Below are 18215 nucleotides of genomic sequence, written 5' to 3' on the forward strand. Positions count from 1 at the left end.
TAATGGCCAATCACAGTCAGCTGTCCAGACTGTCTCAGTCAGTCACAAGCCTTTTTTAATCATTCTTTTTCTATTCTTAGCTAGCCTTCTGATGAAATCCTTTCTTCTATTCTTTTAGTATAGTTTTAATATAACATATGTCATAAAATAATAAATCAAGCCTTCTGAAACATGGAGTCAACATTCTTGTCTCTTCCCTCATCCTAAGACCCCTGCGAACACCATCACATATTAACTCAGAGAAATTTGGTGAAATTTGGTTTAGTTGTAAACCCTCCCTTATCTCTGTGTTTTCAACCCAATTAACCAAGCAGCTCAACAATGACCCCTGAGAAGAAATTTTATTGGCTCTTCTGTCTCCCTTTTGAATATGAACTCAAAAGACATGCTCAGGTGAGAGAACAGCAACTGCTCTAGACTGCTGCTTGCTGGCTTCCTGAAAGGAATACAATCCTCCAGAATGCAAGTGCACTCATGATGCAGTTCACTGGCACAGAAGCTGAAGTTTGGCAGCAAGAGATGAACCTGCCTAGGAGGGGCAAGAAGCAGGGTCTCCCCCAAGCTCTTACTTTCAGCTCTGCAGAACCACTCCTTGAGCAAAATACCAGGTCTTCTGTATAAAACAAAGGCCAAAATGTTATGAAACACTGAAAAAAATAATATTCAAAGTAGAGGCCCTTGAAAGAATTTGAGTGAAATGGACACATTTTGCAGGTTTATGCCTCATCCTGTACATTCTCCTGGCTCAATGCAATTTATTATTTCTCTTACCCTTTATACAAAAGCAAAAAAATTCTTGTGATGCAGAAGACATAAACAGTAATGACAACAGCAATAGTCCATCTCTAAATATAGCCTATTCAGTTTTACACTGAGTATGTCTTTTACCTAGAAATAATTATCATCTCATTAACAGCAGTACAGGCAATAATATTCTGTTTTTCAAGGTACTTTAAATCTTTGTAAGTATCTCAGCTACAACTGGTTTTTTTCCCCTTTATAATAAGGACAGTAAAAATAAGTTATGCTTTGTGCACCTTCAACTGCAGTTGGAAACTAACAGGTTTCTACATCTTAAAAGTTATTTGATTCACTCTTGGATAATGTGAGAATCCAACCCACCATTTCTCACCATACATTATTTTTGACACTGTGTAGCCTCATGTTTGTGAAGCAGGAGTAGGTTATCCCAGAACCACTGCCCAGGATTCACTGTCACAGAGTGATTCTGACTGTGAAGACTCACATGCCTCAATACATCACATGAAGGTTTGGATGAATGCATTAAAAAAACCAGATACCCAGCAGCCAAAGAGAGGGCTTGCTACAAATTTCAACTCCTACTAGCAGATTCTTATTCTAGGTGTAAAACAGATGAACTACTTGATATTCAGAAAGCTAAAAATATAAAGGCACCGAAAATCTCAAGTTCCTTATCACTTCATTTCACAGTGTTCCACGTCTTCAAAATGTCTTTCACCTATCTATGCACTAAGAACTTTAACTTACACATCTGTCATGCAAGTCTCTCAGGCTGATGCTGCTAAACCCGGGTCTTTTGAGATCACTGGATCCCAAGGCAAAGATCAGTAGATCACTAGGTCACAAGGCAAAGCGTTTTGGCCACACCGTATTTCCTCAGCGCGGTCGGTGTTTGTGTATCGGCCCCGCGCTCTGCATTTGCGGGAGCGCTACGGCGAAGGAAGGGCTGCGGGTGCCACCAGCTGGGTGTCCCCTGGCCTGCAGGGACCCCTGGTGACAGAGCGGCAGGGGAGCCGTGCGGCGGAGCGGCACCGGGTGAGGCCTCCTGGGCTCCCCTGCAAAACCCAAACTGCGGCCGGGGCAGCTGCGGGCCAGAGGCGAACATCTGCAGGGAAACGTCTGTGAAACGCCCTAACACAAGGGCACTTGTTTCATTTTTCTTATTATTTCTTTTTTTTCCCTTTTTCTTTGTCTTTTTTTTTTTTTTTTTTAATCTAAGATGTATGAGACACAAGGGCACCATACATCTTAGATTATGTAACAGGGCAGTGTCTGAATTCTGTCCCACCCCAGGAAGCCACAAGCGGTTGCAGAAGTATTTGATTCTAGAAAGGTAAGAGAGATGGGGAGGGAGGAAAGTACCCACTGTGTTCAGCCCATATAAGATGAAGGTTTGGGTTTTTTTCAATTTAAAAAAATTGGTTTTCCAAACTGAAGGCCTGACACTGAAGAGCACATGTAGAGGCCACCTACTACAGCCCCTGCAGCACTGACTGCTGCAACAGCCCAAAGGAAATGTATGCTGTCAAAGGCCTTGTAGGCAGGTGTCTAAAAACACCACCCCAAACCCCACAATTCCAAGAAGGGGCAAATTGGGCAAACTGTCCCGTAGAGGAGACACCTGGTGATCACATTCAGTGTGCCCCTCCTTCCTCAGCACACCAAAGTATCCTCCCAACAGCCCTGATAAACCAATCTTTAGTCAGTACTGACCAGTTTTGCAATGGCTCAGTACATTTCAGGGTAGCATTTCTGCCATCCCAATGACTGACACTGGAGTTGTGAACAGCAACTCCAGAATTTCATCAGCACCCAGGCAGAAATGAGTGCTCTTGGGAAAGGGGACTAGAGAGAAGCCTTCTTTGGGAGGTTTCTACCATGCTGAATGTGATGCTTCACTTTCAGCTCTGTGGAATTAATAACATTTCTTTTCCATTTCTGAGAGCCTGAAGTTCTCCTCAAGAAATTCATAAATTGACATATTCTTTGAATGTGTCTGGCTTGGAGCACATTAGTTGATGTCATAGCACAAATATTCATTGCAGCCAGCTTGAGAACACGGCTCCTGTCATCTTCCAGCATTAAGCAAAAAAAGGAGCATTCATGAAGAACATTTGGCCACCTTCAGACATTCTTGATCCTGTCCTGCCAGCTAGCATAGTGGGAAAACAAATGGCAATTATGTCCAGAAGAAAACAAGATGCAGGAGCTGCACAACCAACACTATTTATACACCAGGGACACAAGATGCCAAGTTGAGCCCTGCACTCCATACACGGTGCAAGAGCTCCCTCTCCCCACTTCCTTCACATCTACACGGTTCCCTGACCACATCTGCCATCCAGGTGAGACAGGAGCTCCCACACTGCTCTCCAGCCTCCTTCACTAGCTCTGGACGAGAGGGCTGTCACTGTCACACAGAAATGCACCTGGCAAGAGATGGCCGAGCTTGGGCTCAGCTGTCTGAATAAAGGCTCAGTCCTGAACCAAACACACCAGGTCTTGGGCAGCTCCCACAGGACACCAACCTGAGGCTTCTCTGAGCCTCACCCAGCCTCAGCTTGGACAGATTGCCTGCTGCAGCTCCAGGCATACTTTAAAGCTTACTAGGAAACAGGATAAAGGCAAAATATAAGCTTGGTGTAGGCGGGAGTTTTTAGCAGAAACCACATTACTTAAGCACCTTATGCCCAGTCCCACCTTTCCAGTTCAAGATACAAGACAATTATGTGCATTGTTTCCAGCCCTAATAATGGCTACAAACTCAGGCCCTAAAAAGCCTCTGCTTTCGAGGTTTTTGTTATGCCTTCATAACCACTACTCTACAGGTGTGACAATATCTTTTCAAAGAGGTGTTAAATCTCAAGAATATATATCACAATTCAAAAATTTCAGCTAATTAACTCATAACTACAACTTTTCTGTCAGAGTTATGAGTTGCAAAAGTTAATTTATTTTTCCTCCTCTTCAGCTTTTCTTGGATAACATCAATTCGGGGAATTACTTGGTTTTGCTGCCTGTGTGCAAGCAGCCAATAATTACTTTAACACAGGTTACTATACTTCACACCTTTCATGAACAAACCAACGTGGATTACAAAAATTGAAACATTAAAAATTTAAAGTATAGGCTATAAAACAAGAAACAAAATGCTGCCAGATGAATTTAAGTTTTTTATTCCCTTGTAGCTCCCAGAAATTTTCAGTAACAAACAAATGGATTTAGAAGGCAACGAAAACATGACATATATAACAGAGTACATGATAGGCCTCATTAATGTGTTTAAAACACATTCTAGAACTTTTCTTAGAACAGAACTTTTAGAAAACATTTTCATTGTGTATATTACCTTCCACAATAATAGTTAACAAATTAATTTCAATTAGAACAGAAGAATTTTGCACGTCACTTTGTCCAAATATTCAAATGAGAAGTTTTTATAACCTTACCCCATTTACAAATGAAGGCATTCTAAGTGACGTGCGTGTGACCAGCATTTTGGTTAAATCAGCTTTCACTCTCTTGTTCCAAAAGTCATCTGTAGGACATACTTCTACTTGAACCCAAAAGCTGAATGCTTTATTATTTAATTATTTTTAAAGATTTGTCAGCACTCCCAGCATCTGATACATTCTGTATTCTTTCAGTTTTAAAGCATAATGAATAACTAAGCAGAAACAGAACCTCTGATATCTCCACTCTTGGGAGGAATAAGCTGCACCAAAAGTTTATTTCCATCTACTGAACTCCCTGGACAAATTAAAATCCTCATGTTCTCTAGAGCAGCTGCCTGAGAGGATTAACAGTACAGGAACAATAACACGAACAGACATGGAAGTGAACAGACATGTGGCTCCCTTCTATCACCTGTCATAACTGAAGTGGGAATTCTCTGTACTCTTTGACTTTGTGACCAACTATCAAACAACGTTTATACTCCCTTATCACATTTGCCATGTTCCTCTCCATGGGTTGAAAGGGGAAGAGCGTTTTCAGTGTAACAGACACCTAAATAAGAGACACTTATGTAGGAGAAAAACAACCCAAAGCATTAGAAAACTTAAGTAACATCTCTCTTATAGCATAAACCATGGCAGGCATTAAATTCCAACTGCAAAAGAATTGTATTACTTCCTGAGACCCAATTTTGTATAAATGGCTTCTAAGCACTATTACAAAGATCTGTCAAGACACTGCCACCTTACTTTCCCAGAAATTTCAATTGTCATTATTTTGGGGAGCAAAAAGTTAGCTCATGTCTTACCACAGAGCCTCATGAAAGAAATAAAATGGATAAATCTATCATTTTGGCAATTCTATTCAGAGTAAGTCCTTCAAGAAAAAAGGACTGCAGAAGCTTCCATTTCTTTTTGATGGAAAAGAAAGCCGTGCTTGCAAAACCTTTACTATTTAAGATAGTACCTATTTGACACTTTATTTCAGATGTCAACTTCCAAAACACAGATTTCAAGTTGTTGATTTAATCACATGGATTTTGTCATTGTCCTGTTTCAAAGTAGCATGGGAAACCTCCCGAAGCAGCACAAGTTTGTCTGCCAAACAATCACCTGTTCACAGCATTGTCTCTTGGCACATTCTGACTGGAATATTATAGTGTCTGTCATCTTCTGTTATGAGAGTCACCACAGGCCAGTCCTCCTCCGGGTCATTGGGGTAAAGTGTGATGAACTCATCAGTGCTGTGCTTATAGAGGCGGTACACTTGGATGGTGTACTGCAGGGCATAAGCAAGGAGAAACATCTCCACCTACATTGGAAACAGCAAATATTGGTGTAAAATTCAACATGCCTCCTGAAAGATTTTCCTCATAAAAATAATAAACTAATACCCATCAGATGTAATTTTTCAAAGACAAAAATTGTGAAATGAGAAGTCCTATACATTCATTCTCTCATTCATTCTCTCATCTCCATCATCCCCCTCTATGACACCATGCATTTAACAACAAAGTCCTCAAATCCACAATGGCACAGTAGTAAAATCACCCTAAAGAAAAACTGCTTTACACAGTGTCCTATTGCTGCAAGCAGGTAGGAAAGACATGCTTTTGCATCAGTGTTCATCCTGTTAAGTCACTTAAAACCAGACAAGAGCGGGTTTCAGACAATGATCCTTTCACTCTTACAGGGTACTTTGAACTTTCCAACCAAATGAAAGTAAATGGAAAGCCCTTAGCACATTGACAGGAGAAGAAATTCAGAAAAAGCTGTGAAAAGTTTCTACTTCATCTACTACAGTGACTAGCACATCCTGTTCTACATTACAATTTACAAAGAATCTTACTGAAATAAACAGATAGTCAGCACAAAAAACTGGTAACATACCTTCTTAACATAAACTGAGCAGCAAAAAAAGTCACCAATGAATCACCTATTTTCATAGAAACAGCAAACTGTCTTATCTATACTGCAGTTGTCAGATTTTTAAGATGAGAAACAAAATCAAAACATAATACTTCCATGTTTCTAGTATCTACAATTAAGTTGTGAACTTCATTGCAGTGTCCCACTTGTCATGAATTCAATGGGATTTTTTTAATGGATGTTTCCAAAACCTTTCAGTCTATTCAACTCCTATTTTTTGTAATATGTGTACCATTTATGCCCTGTATAAAACAGTAACTTCCATTAGCTTATCAGAATTCACCTGTGTATGTGCTACACTTGGTCTTCATAATTTGAGTATTAGCTTTTATTGTGGTATTTTTTAAAAAGCAAACAACTAAAGAGATCTATACAAGTGTTCTATTAATAGCAAACCCTGTTTCCAAAGAATGCTACCTGCCAGCCCCCAGACAAAACGTGGTGTTTCAAAGGAGGGCCTTTACAGACTCTCATTATAAGCAAGCAGTTCTAACATATTCTTCCCAACAACAGACCAGATGCTTCAGTCAGCCCAACAAAACCTGAAACATTTCTTAAACCACTTGAAACTGAAAATTCCAAAACAGGAAAATAACACTTTAAAGAACAACCTCTCCTTACTTGTTCAAGGCCTCCGCTGTGACCAATATGATTCAAGTGATTCTGCATTAACTGACAAGGGTTGCTGGATGTATCCCGTGCAAACAGGAGCCAGGAGAAGACAGGCACTCTCTTTCCACTTTTATCAGCATTGTATAATTCAATGGCAGTGTTAAGCATCAAAAATTTCAGCGCTTCATAAAGACTGTACTCCTCCTCTTCATTCTTAAACAATTTATCACAAGCTTCTTGTTTCTCAAGAGGACCCTTTATTTCACTTATATTCTTCCACTAAAAAAAAACCAACAAACCATTAGACACAACACAAACCAACAGCCATCACCACGCCAGAGCTGCAAAAAGTCACTTGTGAGTTGTCAGATGCTCCGACAGGTACTCAGAATTTAACTTATGAAGGGCTTTGTGCCCTTTGAAAAACAATCAAGAATATTTCCACAACTGTACCCCAAACAAGGTCAGGCTGACTTAGTCTGATTTTGCTTAAATTGATCCATAAGCAAAGCAAAAGGAAGGGATGCTACAAATTGCTGCAAGGTGGCAGAACAAATACTGTTGTGGGACAATACACATTAAGGTAATAAATAACCTTTTTGCTTCCTGTGCCATAAAGCCTATATACTTCATATTTTTTACATTTCTGTTACTCAAAATGCATATTTCATTCCAATCCTCAAACTGCTGAATGCAGTATTCCAAATACTCTTAAAAGCCTTCATGAAGAGAATTTTCATTCACAGTAAGACAGGAACAACTGAAGTGTTTTAATAGGTTCCAGAGTTCCAAGAGGGAGAAAGCATGGGGCTAGGTAATACAGTATGAACATTTAAGGGACAATCATGTTCTATGACCTGAAATAAATGTATAAAAAAGGAACAAAAACTACTCCTTTGAAATTACTTCAGAGTTGTTGTGTTTTTCTTTCCTTAATCTCGTCCAGATAGCAAAAGATTTGTCTGCAGTTTACATCATTCCTTCAAATAAATACAAGAAATTATAGAGGCAGAAAGCTACTCTGTTATATTAATTTTTTCACTGAAATCTGTCTAATTAATAGTTTTCTGCAGAGCTGCTAGCAAATTAATTCCAGCATCAGGCTACTGCAAGTAGTAAAAGACCAGATGCCTCTCCCATATCTGAACAGACATTCTTCACTTGACTTTTTTGCAGTACACATACAGAATAGGGACTTTCACTAATGAAAGCGTCCTTATATTAAATTCTCCACATTCAAAAATCTTTTTCACTTTTCTTATTTGCAAGTGACCAAAGAATATATAAATACTTTTCCAACCTTTTGCCTTAGAAGTATTAAATACTCTTTTATTTCATCCCTTATTTCTCCCATCCTCTTGCCAGGTTTCTGTCTGAGCTGCCACTGCTTGATCCAGTCATACTTGCTCAGCAAGTTTTCAGGAAGCTGGAAGTTGAGAGAAGAAAAGGCAGCTTAAGCTAAAAGTCTGGAGAGGAAATGCCACCAACCTGCATATTTTATTTTTATTAACAGTTTTCACCTTAAAACAATACCTCAAATAGCCTTCTGCTCAGATATCATAGTAAGATCACCACAACCAAGCACAAGTGGCTATTTATAATATTTGCTGGGTAACAGTAAGAATACTGCGGTCTATTACTATTTCCAGATCTAACACATAAGCATTGAAAAAATTACCCACCAAGTTACTCATGCCTTGTCTTTTGTTTGTTTTTTTTATTTTGTTTTGAGGTTTTTGCTTTTTTTAAATTAAAACACTCCTCCAACAGCAGATAGATGACAGTGACTTTGTTTGAAAGTGTTCCTGAACTAACAGAAGAGAAAATTACATTCATCAGATCGTCCTGAAGTCTTGGCAGACCACACACAAACTACTTTGTCCAGAACACACCAAAAAAAATCTGTTTCCTTTTCAAGGAGCATGATCCAAACACTCTAGGACAGCTTTTTATTAAAGAAGCAAACAACTTGGGAATTTGCTGATGCATCAGATCATGTTTTAGCCTCAGAACTGCCTCTTTTACTGCTCAAGTGCTACACCTGCTCAGTTCAGAGCTTTTACACCTCCCTTGAAGGACACTCTAGCAGTTGCACGACCAGTTTTGTACCTTCATCTATTTACCCATTTTACTGCTAAAACTGTAAGAGCAACTTGGGTCTTACAATGGGGTAAATACTTGGCTAGAGCAGCACTTATGCCATCAGCCACCACCAGCCCATTTTCACTTTATTAGGACTCCAAACTAGTCATGTGTTCTCCTTAGTGGCAACCAAGTCTGTGTCAGAGAGGCACAGATCTTCTCCCACCCAGCCTGGCATCCTGTGCACATAGAATGAAACAATCCAAAATTATATGCCAGTAACTTCTACAACTACAAATGTGCACGTAATCACAATTTTAAATTAAAAACAAGAAAAAAAAACCAAAAAAACCCTGTTTTATTTGTACTGCCAGCTGTCAGTATACACATTTCTCTTATGTGCCTTCTGCTTTGATGCATAACAATTTATCATTTTAGTTTGTTTTGTAGGTATACACCCTTTTTAAAAAAATGCTAATTATCATATGACATTTTCCTCTATGAATCAGTAGCAAAAAAAAGATGAACATCATTAAAAACTTCAAAGTACATAATTTTTAAAAAGTTTGCTCTTTAAAGGATCATTGGGAAACTATATTCTTTAGTCTGATAACATGGAAATGGTTGAGAGCTGAAAGAATGTGTTTTTTACAAAAAGGAAACCATTTTGCAATGTACTTGCTGTAAAAACACCTCACAGAACTATTTTCATCAGTAATTACAAAAAATATAATGACAAAATGTTTACTTAAAAATTAGAGTGGCCAGAATGAGAACTTTTCAGTGGTCCTCTAAAGTGATGCAAAAAGGTAGTAAGGGCAGTGTGATTCTACTTGGACTGCTACCCTACACACAGGGCCTGCATCAGAAATTCACCATTTCCATTCCCAGCAGCACCCTGACAACTGGAACCTTGCTCTTCTCAAGTGGCTCACTTCTGAATAGGCAGCTTCTCACATGTTTTTTCCATGTTCACTAATATCTTCAAATAGACTTTGTTGACACAAGAATATTTCTGGAATATTCTTCTTCTGCTTGTAGGGGAATACCTTGCCCTTCTCATACATCAGTGCTCCACAAAAACTGTTCCTTGTGTCAGGTTGCAATTGCTCTTATGCTAATTTTAAACAACATTTAAGACACAGGTAATTACACACATTCTGCAAAGTCTACAGCATCCAATTTGTTATTCCACTTTCTAGAGAAACCATATATGGCACACAAGAATAGATATTATAATTTTGAAAAGCTGGGGGTTTTGCAAATGTTAGAATAAATTGTTTGTATTTTTCGTTATTGCAAGCTGTCTTGTGGAAAATCTCTTTCTGCCACATTATAGGCAGTAAGAAGAAACCAAGAGAGCAAGATTAGGACAGACAAGTGACAGTGACATTCCAGTAAGCACTGCAGTATCATTTATATCCTTTATAAACTGGAAACCAAGGGCACCTGGACTCAATTCCAAGTTGAAAGAATGACTGTGCACAAACAATAATCTTGAAAATTACAACTTCTCAGTTCAGGGGATATTGACAAGTGAGCATATACATTATATAACAGAGAAATGAGATCATGATAAGTTAGACCCAATATTAGTCTATTGTCAGATCAGTTGACACATACCATAGTAAAATCCTCACTCTGCAGCCACCTTGGTAACTGGGTAGCTTGGCTTAATATCTGGAAAAGAGTTGCTCTGAAAGCACAATAGTTGTCACCTCGTATTCTCCTTATAGATGCAAACTTCTGGGCAACTGCTTCATATCCCTATAAAAACACAAAATCCAAAGAACATGAAATCATTCATAAAACATTTTAAGGTCACACACTGTTAACATAAGAGGTATTGGAATAGTATCATCCAAATACCAATGCTACTTTAAAAAAAAGCTTGACGCACTACCCCTTTTGGAAGTTCAAATGTTTTTGTGTCACAGATTATACTCTGGAAAAAAATTTAGTTCTGCTGAAAAACAACAAGAAACTGAAGAAATCTAATAGATAACTGTTTGAGGTATTTGCTTTATGACATAAACATCATTGAAATATGGGTAGCTAACTCATCTGGATTTCCAAAAAATATCCATCCTACACACACAAGACTACACATGATGCTTAAAAGAAATTTGAGCACTATTTGGTGCCACTTACCCAAACATGGCAGATGTAGTTTGTTTCTGCCTCAGGGCAAGTTTGTGTTTACACTGAAATATCCTGACACTTGCCTCAGCACATTTGTTCCCTCCCTGCTGTTCCCACACTCAGTGGCAGCAGAAGCCTCGATGCTGAAATGCACTTCTGCAGCTCAGCTGCCCTGGCAAGGGCCCATGTCCTGTGGGTCCATATGTCTCACAGCAATCTCTCCAGGGAGGCATGGGGAGTTTCTGACTTTTGTAAGGTATCTTTATTTTTACTCAGACATAGCACTAAATTTCTCAAGCAACAAAACAACTTTATTTTCTACCATTCTAGGTCAAGATTATTATTAAAAAATCAGTTCAAAAACTGGTAAAAATCTCAGGAAAAAATTTTAAAAACCCATACAATACACCACTTTCCATTACCTGCCTTCCACTCAAAAATTTGGTAATCTGCTGTGCACTTCAACAGTCCACAAAATCAGCAATTTATGTCCATAAACAAACCATAAAACTTCAACTGAAAACAATAATAAAGGACAGTATTCATCAAAACCCTAAATTATCAGCAAGTAGCTTTGCTAAAAACACATTTGCAATGAGCACCAATAAAAGCATCTGCCAGTTGTAAACCACTCGTAAGACCTCACAATGTAAAACACTGCTACTGTATTTCCTGTCTTAAAAGACTGACTGCAGAAAAAATCACATAGCAGACAAAAACCAAGAACCTAATAAAATTCAACAAAACCAGAACTGCTACCTTTCTCATCCTTTTTGCTGCTGGTGTATTTCCTCTCCATTCCTTCATGCAATACTCCATGATGTCCATTTCAGGTGAAACACTTAATTTATATTCTGTCAAAACAGAACATGCAACATGTTACATGCAACGGAACATTATAAAACAGAAGAAGGTAGAAAGCACATCAAATTTCTAAATACACTGTCACTTTAAATTAACTTCAGTGCCAAATGAAACTGGCAGCACAACCTGTAGCTACTAAGTAATTACTGCTGTGGGAGCGGATAAAATCAGCTTGTTCTGAAAATTACACGTGAAGCTATGAGGTAGTTCAACAAGACAAGGAACACTCTGCTCCTCTCTTCTGCAAAAATTAATTGGCCAAGAGGAGAAATTACTCAAGTACTCTTCATTTTCTTACCAAGCAGAAAAATATTGACAAGTTTCTCTTCTTCTTATAGCAGCTAGACTATAAGGGAGAAAGAGGAGAGATCTTTCTCAGTAAGGCAGTAACAATACCAGAAAGAAGAAATGCAGTTTTGCCTTGGAATCCCAGCAGCCTTCATCCCAAAAGCAGGTAGTACTGAGGGTATCAAGGCAGGCCAGCAACAGATGCTGCTATGATGACTATGACTGAGTAATTTTCAAGCACAACACTCATAACAGAGACTATGTGACTGCTTTCCAAAGAATTCACATTCACTCATAAAGTAACTACAGAAACAAAGGGAATGATATATTAAGAACAATTAATTTTCCAGAGAATTGGTCTTTTTTTGAATCAAACTGTACAATGTACTCAGCCATAAGTAACAGCTATTGAACACAGACATCTGTGCATAGAAGTCCCTGGAAGAAAGAGTATTAGGACATCACACATCAGTGCTGCAGTGAGTTGCAATACTGTATTTGAAACTTCACACAAAGTTTGATTGTACCTGATGAGTTTGTTTCACTAAGTAGTATCTTCTCTCTCTCTATTTCTTCTTCATCACGGTACATGTCCTCCTCACTGCAATAAAAATCAACACATACCTCAAGTATCAGCACAAATCCTCCTCTCTTTTTCAACCTCTTCCCCTTTTTACAACTCAGGAAAGTATTTAAGTCTTTCTACCTTTTTTTCAACTCAATTTGCTTTCCACCATACCCATTTTCATAGAACCAACATTAGCTCTCAAAAATAGAGACAAGTTTTGAAAACCCTCTTAACAGCTCCCCTCCAGTATCTGCCACCAGGCTGGTAATAAATCATTGCCTGAATTTCTCTTCTGTGGTTGAATGAGTACTACAGTTCCTTCTACAGTATTTCTACATTTTAGAGTTTAAATCTGCAAAATAAAGAAGCCAACATGTCTATTTGCTGCACATATGAATAATGCAGCTAAGGAAACACTGCCTAAGAGGGCTTTGTATCCACACACCACTGGGACTGACCAACCTGCCTCATGCTGAGCAGAACACATGACAGAATACAATGAAAAGTGGCCAGCTACCTGCATTTAGTTTGAATGTTACTAAGTCTAAGGAGAATTTCCACCATGATCCAAACTGCAGCTTACAGGCTAGCTGAAATCCAGAGAAACATTTCTTCCTCAAACAATGTGGGCTTTCTGGCCAAGGTACACTGTCAAGAACCTGCATCTGAGCATACATACAACATTCTGAAGTCAAGTTATGAGCATGAGAGGGGAAATGATGCCCTGCAAGAATAGTGCATAGACCAGCATCTGTGGCTTGGATGGGAACATTACTGCTGAAAATGAAGGTGCATGCAATGTCCAAAAAACTGACTGCAAATTTCACATTCCACTCCTGAGAGGCATTTGTCATATAATTACATCTAGCAAGTAAACTTCTAAAAAATAATCACAGCTTCACAATTAAAATACTTTAAAAAAAAAGTGTTACCAGCCATATCAGTATCATTTAGGCATAGCACGAAAAGAGGTTTACATTGGAAGTCTGTTTTTCAAAGAAAGTACATAAACAGAAAAAGGCTGCAAGGTTATTGCTTACTGCCCACTACTATTAGTAGCTTCTAATCTACTCCTCAAAAACACTCCAAATCTCAGCCTGCCTCCAAAAGATTGAGAAGAAATCAAGGCACATCTTACATCACTAAGAGAGGACAAGCAATTAGGAAGACTGTGAGAAAGAGTTTAATGTAGCCAGATGGTAACTGGATTACTTTCATTAAACTTGAAAGGACAGACCACTAAATGATGGCTCTGTATTTCTTTTTCTTTATGTCCAAACCAGCTTACTCAAACCATCTGTGTATATCTCCCTTGAGAACAAAAAATCTTTAGTATTAAAAGCAATGTAGGTTAATACCAGGAAACTCATCTACTGGGCTGTCATACAAAACTTGTTTAGTTTTTACTCAAGTGCTCAAGTAGCTGCAAGAAACATAATTTTTAACAACACTAAATAATCATTAATCAAAAGAGAAACAGTAGATTTAGTAGGTATCAAACACAGTATTATCTGGTGAGAAGAAACATCATAGAAATATTTGTTTCAAGTCCATATTCATGTCACACTATGACGCTGGACAAAGCCTAATTTCTCAGCAGAGTTTGAAGTCCATTAAGGTTTGTGAAGACTTGAAAGAATACTTAATAACCTTGAAAACTTTATTAAAAAAAACACACAGCCTGGTACGTGACAGCAGCAATCCCTAGCTTATCTTCTGTATAAGCCCAGTATCTAAAATTTAAAGCACCAACCTCCCCCTCTGAGCATGAAGAAACCTGCTGCTACAAGGGATCCCATGGGGAGGGAAATTGTGTCAGGACAGGGAAATTGCTCTTTTGCCATACAGCCTTGAATAAATTCAGCACAAGATGCAGAAAGAAGTGCTCAACTGACCAAGGCAGTGAGATTACTCAAGAAAGAGGAAGTTTGGTGTAAAGGAAGCAGTGTCATGTCCCTTCTGCAGATATTATGAAACCACCTTTTTTCTGGGAGCTGACAAAACAGAGGCAGCCACAGACTGAGAACATGACAGATGAACATCCAGAGTAAACAAGGTACTGCATTTCAAGAGCGTTGTTTTGAAACCCAGGGAGGCAAGAGGTGCAATCCATCTGCACAGGCACCCTCATTCCAGAGATGAAAGTGTGTCATAACACTGTTGTAGCATAGCAATTGTTGAGTAAATCTGTGCAAACTAAAGCCTTTCCCCATTAATGTTCAGATAAATATTTGAAAAATATACTGAAAATAAAGTAAGAGTGGAAAAGAATGATTAAATTAAAACATGCATGCACAAAAGAAAAAAATAGTGCAAGAAGTTTCATGGAAATACTTAAATTATTGAACTAGTTAATGGGATTTTCCTGAACCAAAGATACCAAGGAAAAAAAATCATAAATGTACCTTCATAAACTGAAAATATCCTCCCTTTCTATAGGAAAACTGTTAATATATTTTTAAAAATTAATCCTTACCTCTCCTCAAATGACTCCACTGCTGAACGATTACCAGACCAAGGCAGATAAAGCTCACAGTTTCTGGATGCATCCTGATCCATCACAAGAGATTTAATCATATCTGTCTTCTCAGGTCTCCCACTACTTCTGTATACATAGTCTTGTCTGTGTATTTCTGACGTAGTTTGCTCTGTCTGGTCTGCAGGTGCATTTGCTGAGCCAAGTTCCTCAGAAGCAACACCAACCTCATTTTTATGCTTCATCAGCTGTGTGGGAACACTCTCTATTTTCTCTTCGGCACCTGCAGAAAGGCCAGTTGGTTCTGTCACCCATCCTTGAAGATTATCCTGGCTTTGAAGAATGAAAAAATACATGAAGTTTCTCACCCAGAACAAATGCATATGTTTCAGGAAAACTACAATATTTTAAGAGTTACATTATATTTTGAGAATTCAGAGGATACATAAATTATTCAAAACCAGGAATAAAATCCAAAACAGATTGGTAAAATAAGACAGCACCCAAGCTAATGTCTAACTCACTCTCATGACCATCATTCCTTATGAAGGCTAAGCTGTACCAGTTCCTCAGACACAACCTGCACAGTGTCCTACTAAACACCTGCTATCCTTGGGGTGCATTATCACCTAAAACCGCAAGGATTAACAGAAATTTTAAAGAAAGAAGTTTCAGTCCTGCAAGAAAACAGTTTTTACAAACTCATCTGGTGCTCTGTGAAACATCCACTCCACCAGGATCATTGCTAAGTACAAAAATTTCCAATATTTGCATCTTCCAATATAATCAAGGTATGAAGACAGGATGTCTACAATCCATTCTATCAAGCTCCCCAAAAGTTTAGGATGTGCCCATATAGTAAATTTTCAGGGATATTTATCTTAAGTTGACACATAATCCTGCCTAAAAGTTTTGGGTTGCTTGGCAGTTGTCACATTATTGTTCTAGACAATTAGTGGTTACCCACGCCGATCATATCAGAGCTCACAAACTTAATATCCACTCTATAAACCTTAAAACTGCACTACACATTTCTGTATCTATGTTAAAGGCTCCTACCTTAAAAATACCTTTGCTTACTGGCATTACAGCCCTTGGCACCTGAGCCCTGACACGTACCAAGCTGTCCCACAGCACAGAGCTCAGCACCAGAGCTCACAGAAACACAGAGGGGGCTGAAAGGGACTTGAAAGGTCCCAGTGGGGTCCCAAGTCCCCTGCTGTGGGCACGGACACCTTGCACTGGACCAGGCTGCTCAAAGCCCCATCCAGCCTGGCCTGAACACTTCCCAGGATGGGAATTCACAACTTCTCCGGCAACCTTGTTCCAGCGCCTCACCACTCCCACAGTACAGAATTTCTTCCTAATATCTAATCCAAACGTCGTCTTTTCCAGCTGGACTCCTTCCCCCTTATCCTGTCACTACCTGCCCTTGTAAAAAGTTCCTCCTCATTTTTCTTGGAGGCTCCCTTCAGGTACTGGAAGGCCACAATTAGATCACTCCAAACCCTTCTTTTTCCCAGTCTGAACAGCCCCAACTGTCTCAGCATTTCCTCATAGCAGAGGAACTCCATCCTCCCTAACCAACTTCGTGGCCCTCCTGGAGACTCGTTCCTACAGTTCCCTGTCCTTCCCGTGCTGGCACCCTGGAGCTGGGTGCAGACTGCAGCTGGGGTCCCACCAGAGCGCTCCAGAGGGGCAGAATCCCCTCCCCAGACACCGCTGCCCGCGCTGCTTTGGAAGCACAGTCGCATTCCAGGTCCCGATTTCTCCCGTCCCCGCTCCACCCGTGCGCAGCCCGGGGAGGCCTCACCTTTCCGCCGCGCTCCGTCCCGCCCGGCACCGCGAAGCCGGCACGTCCCGCCGAGCCCCGGCGGCCGCCGCCGTGCCCAGCCCGAGGGGAGGGCGCGGGGCTCGGCCCGGCCGCCGCCGCTCGCCGCTCATGCCGGCGGGGCTCCGGGCACGGCGGGCAGCGGCAGCGCCGAGCCCAGCCCCAGCACTGCCCGGGTGCCCGCCCGGCTCCTGTCGGCCCCGCCGCCGCTCCCGCCCCGCCCCGCCGGAACCGGCACCGGCCTTGCCCCGCCCCCGGAAAGGGCGGTACCGCCGGGCCCTCAGCCCGCTGCCACCGCCCGGGGAATGGAAACGGGGAAAGTGATCCGGCACCCCTCGCCCGAAGGTGGAAGGCAACCATAAGTTCTCGTTAACAGAAAATACGGTGGAAATAAGAGTTGTTTTCCCGCTGCCAGACGGCCCGTGTAGAAGGAGGTGCTCTAAGAATGCAAAGCGTCTGCGTGTGTTTGTGTGTTAGTGCATGTGTGTTTGTGCGTGTGTTTGTGTGCGTTTGTGTTTGCATTTCTGTTTGTGTATGTGTGTGTGTGTGTATGTGTTTGCGTGTGTGTGTTTGCGTGTATATATGTGTGTATGTGTGTGTGTTTGTGTGTGTTCGCAGCTTGTCTGGAGCTTGCCAGAAGCTGGAAGTCTCTCTTCTGGGTGCATAGAGATACATCACCACGTTCTAATGATACACCCTTATGAAACTCACGGCAGAAGAGAAGCATGCACGGAGAGTAGATGAGAAGCCTTTAAAAATTACATGCTGCTGAAACATACCCGTTATTTAAAAAAAAACCAAACACCACCACAACAAAAACAACCAAAAAAAAAAAAAAAAACCCGGCCAAAACAAACAGAAACGAAAACAACATGACCCAAATAAACAAAATACAGCAACAAAAAAAGGAACGCCCCCAAAACTCAGAATAGTATAATTTGTACCGTGATAGGAAAACCCACTGCAGTTTAGGCGTTTGAGGGCGTCTTCACATGGAAATTGGGCCTGGAAATGAAGTATTTGTCTTCTTTCTGCAATTTCTGTCATAAGAATGTGTTTTCTCTGAGTATGACAAGTGATATTGAGACGGGAGGCAAATAACTACCACAAATATACAATCTGAACAACCCCAACTGTTCAGACTATTTTAACTTCAGCGAAGTTAAAATAGTTATAACACGTATTTGAAGTATCAAAAAATATTGG

General features: G+C 40.2%; 1 protein-coding gene across 2 annotated transcripts; it reads right to left on the minus strand.

The window, feature by feature from the left end:
- Positions 1-3912: 3912 nt before the first annotated feature.
- OTULIN (OTU deubiquitinase with linear linkage specificity) lies at positions 3913-17122 on the minus strand. Of its 2 annotated transcripts, none has more exons than XM_058027237.1 (8): positions 16992-17122; positions 15179-15511; positions 12662-12735; positions 11742-11836; positions 10464-10607; positions 8059-8184; positions 6768-7037; positions 3913-5529 (listed from the first exon to the last, which is right to left on the minus strand). In XM_058027237.1, the coding sequence occupies exons 1-8, from the start codon at positions 17120-17122 to the stop codon at positions 5335-5337; spliced, it is 1368 nt and encodes a 455-aa protein (XP_057883220.1). In that variant the 3' UTR covers positions 3913-5334. The 2 variants fall into 2 exon arrangements, with proteins under 2 accessions (XP_057883220.1, XP_057883229.1); XM_058027246.1 differs by having other exon boundaries at positions 15179-15507; positions 16992-17036.
- Positions 17123-18215: the final 1093 nt, after the last annotated feature.

Source organism: Melospiza georgiana, chromosome 1, assembly GCF_028018845.1.
Source record: "Melospiza georgiana isolate bMelGeo1 chromosome 1, bMelGeo1.pri, whole genome shotgun sequence".
Classification (NCBI taxonomy): Eukaryota; Metazoa; Chordata; class Aves; order Passeriformes; family Passerellidae; genus Melospiza; species Melospiza georgiana.

Excerpts from the sequence above, each read along its gene's own strand:
- OTULIN (XM_058027237.1), bottom strand. The coding sequence starts at position 17,122 with ATGAGCGGCGAGCGGCGGCGGCCGGGCCGAGCCCCGCGCCCTCCCCTC. Across the intron at positions 10,608-11,741 it reads CAGCAAAAAGGATGAGAAAG|GGATATGAAGCAGTTGCCCA; the intron begins GTAGCAGTTCTG and ends GTGTTTTTATAG. Across the intron at positions 5,530-6,767 it reads ACAGCGGAGGCCTTGAACAA|GTGGAGATGTTTCTCCTTGC; the intron begins GTAAGGAGAGGT and ends TTTCCAATGTAG.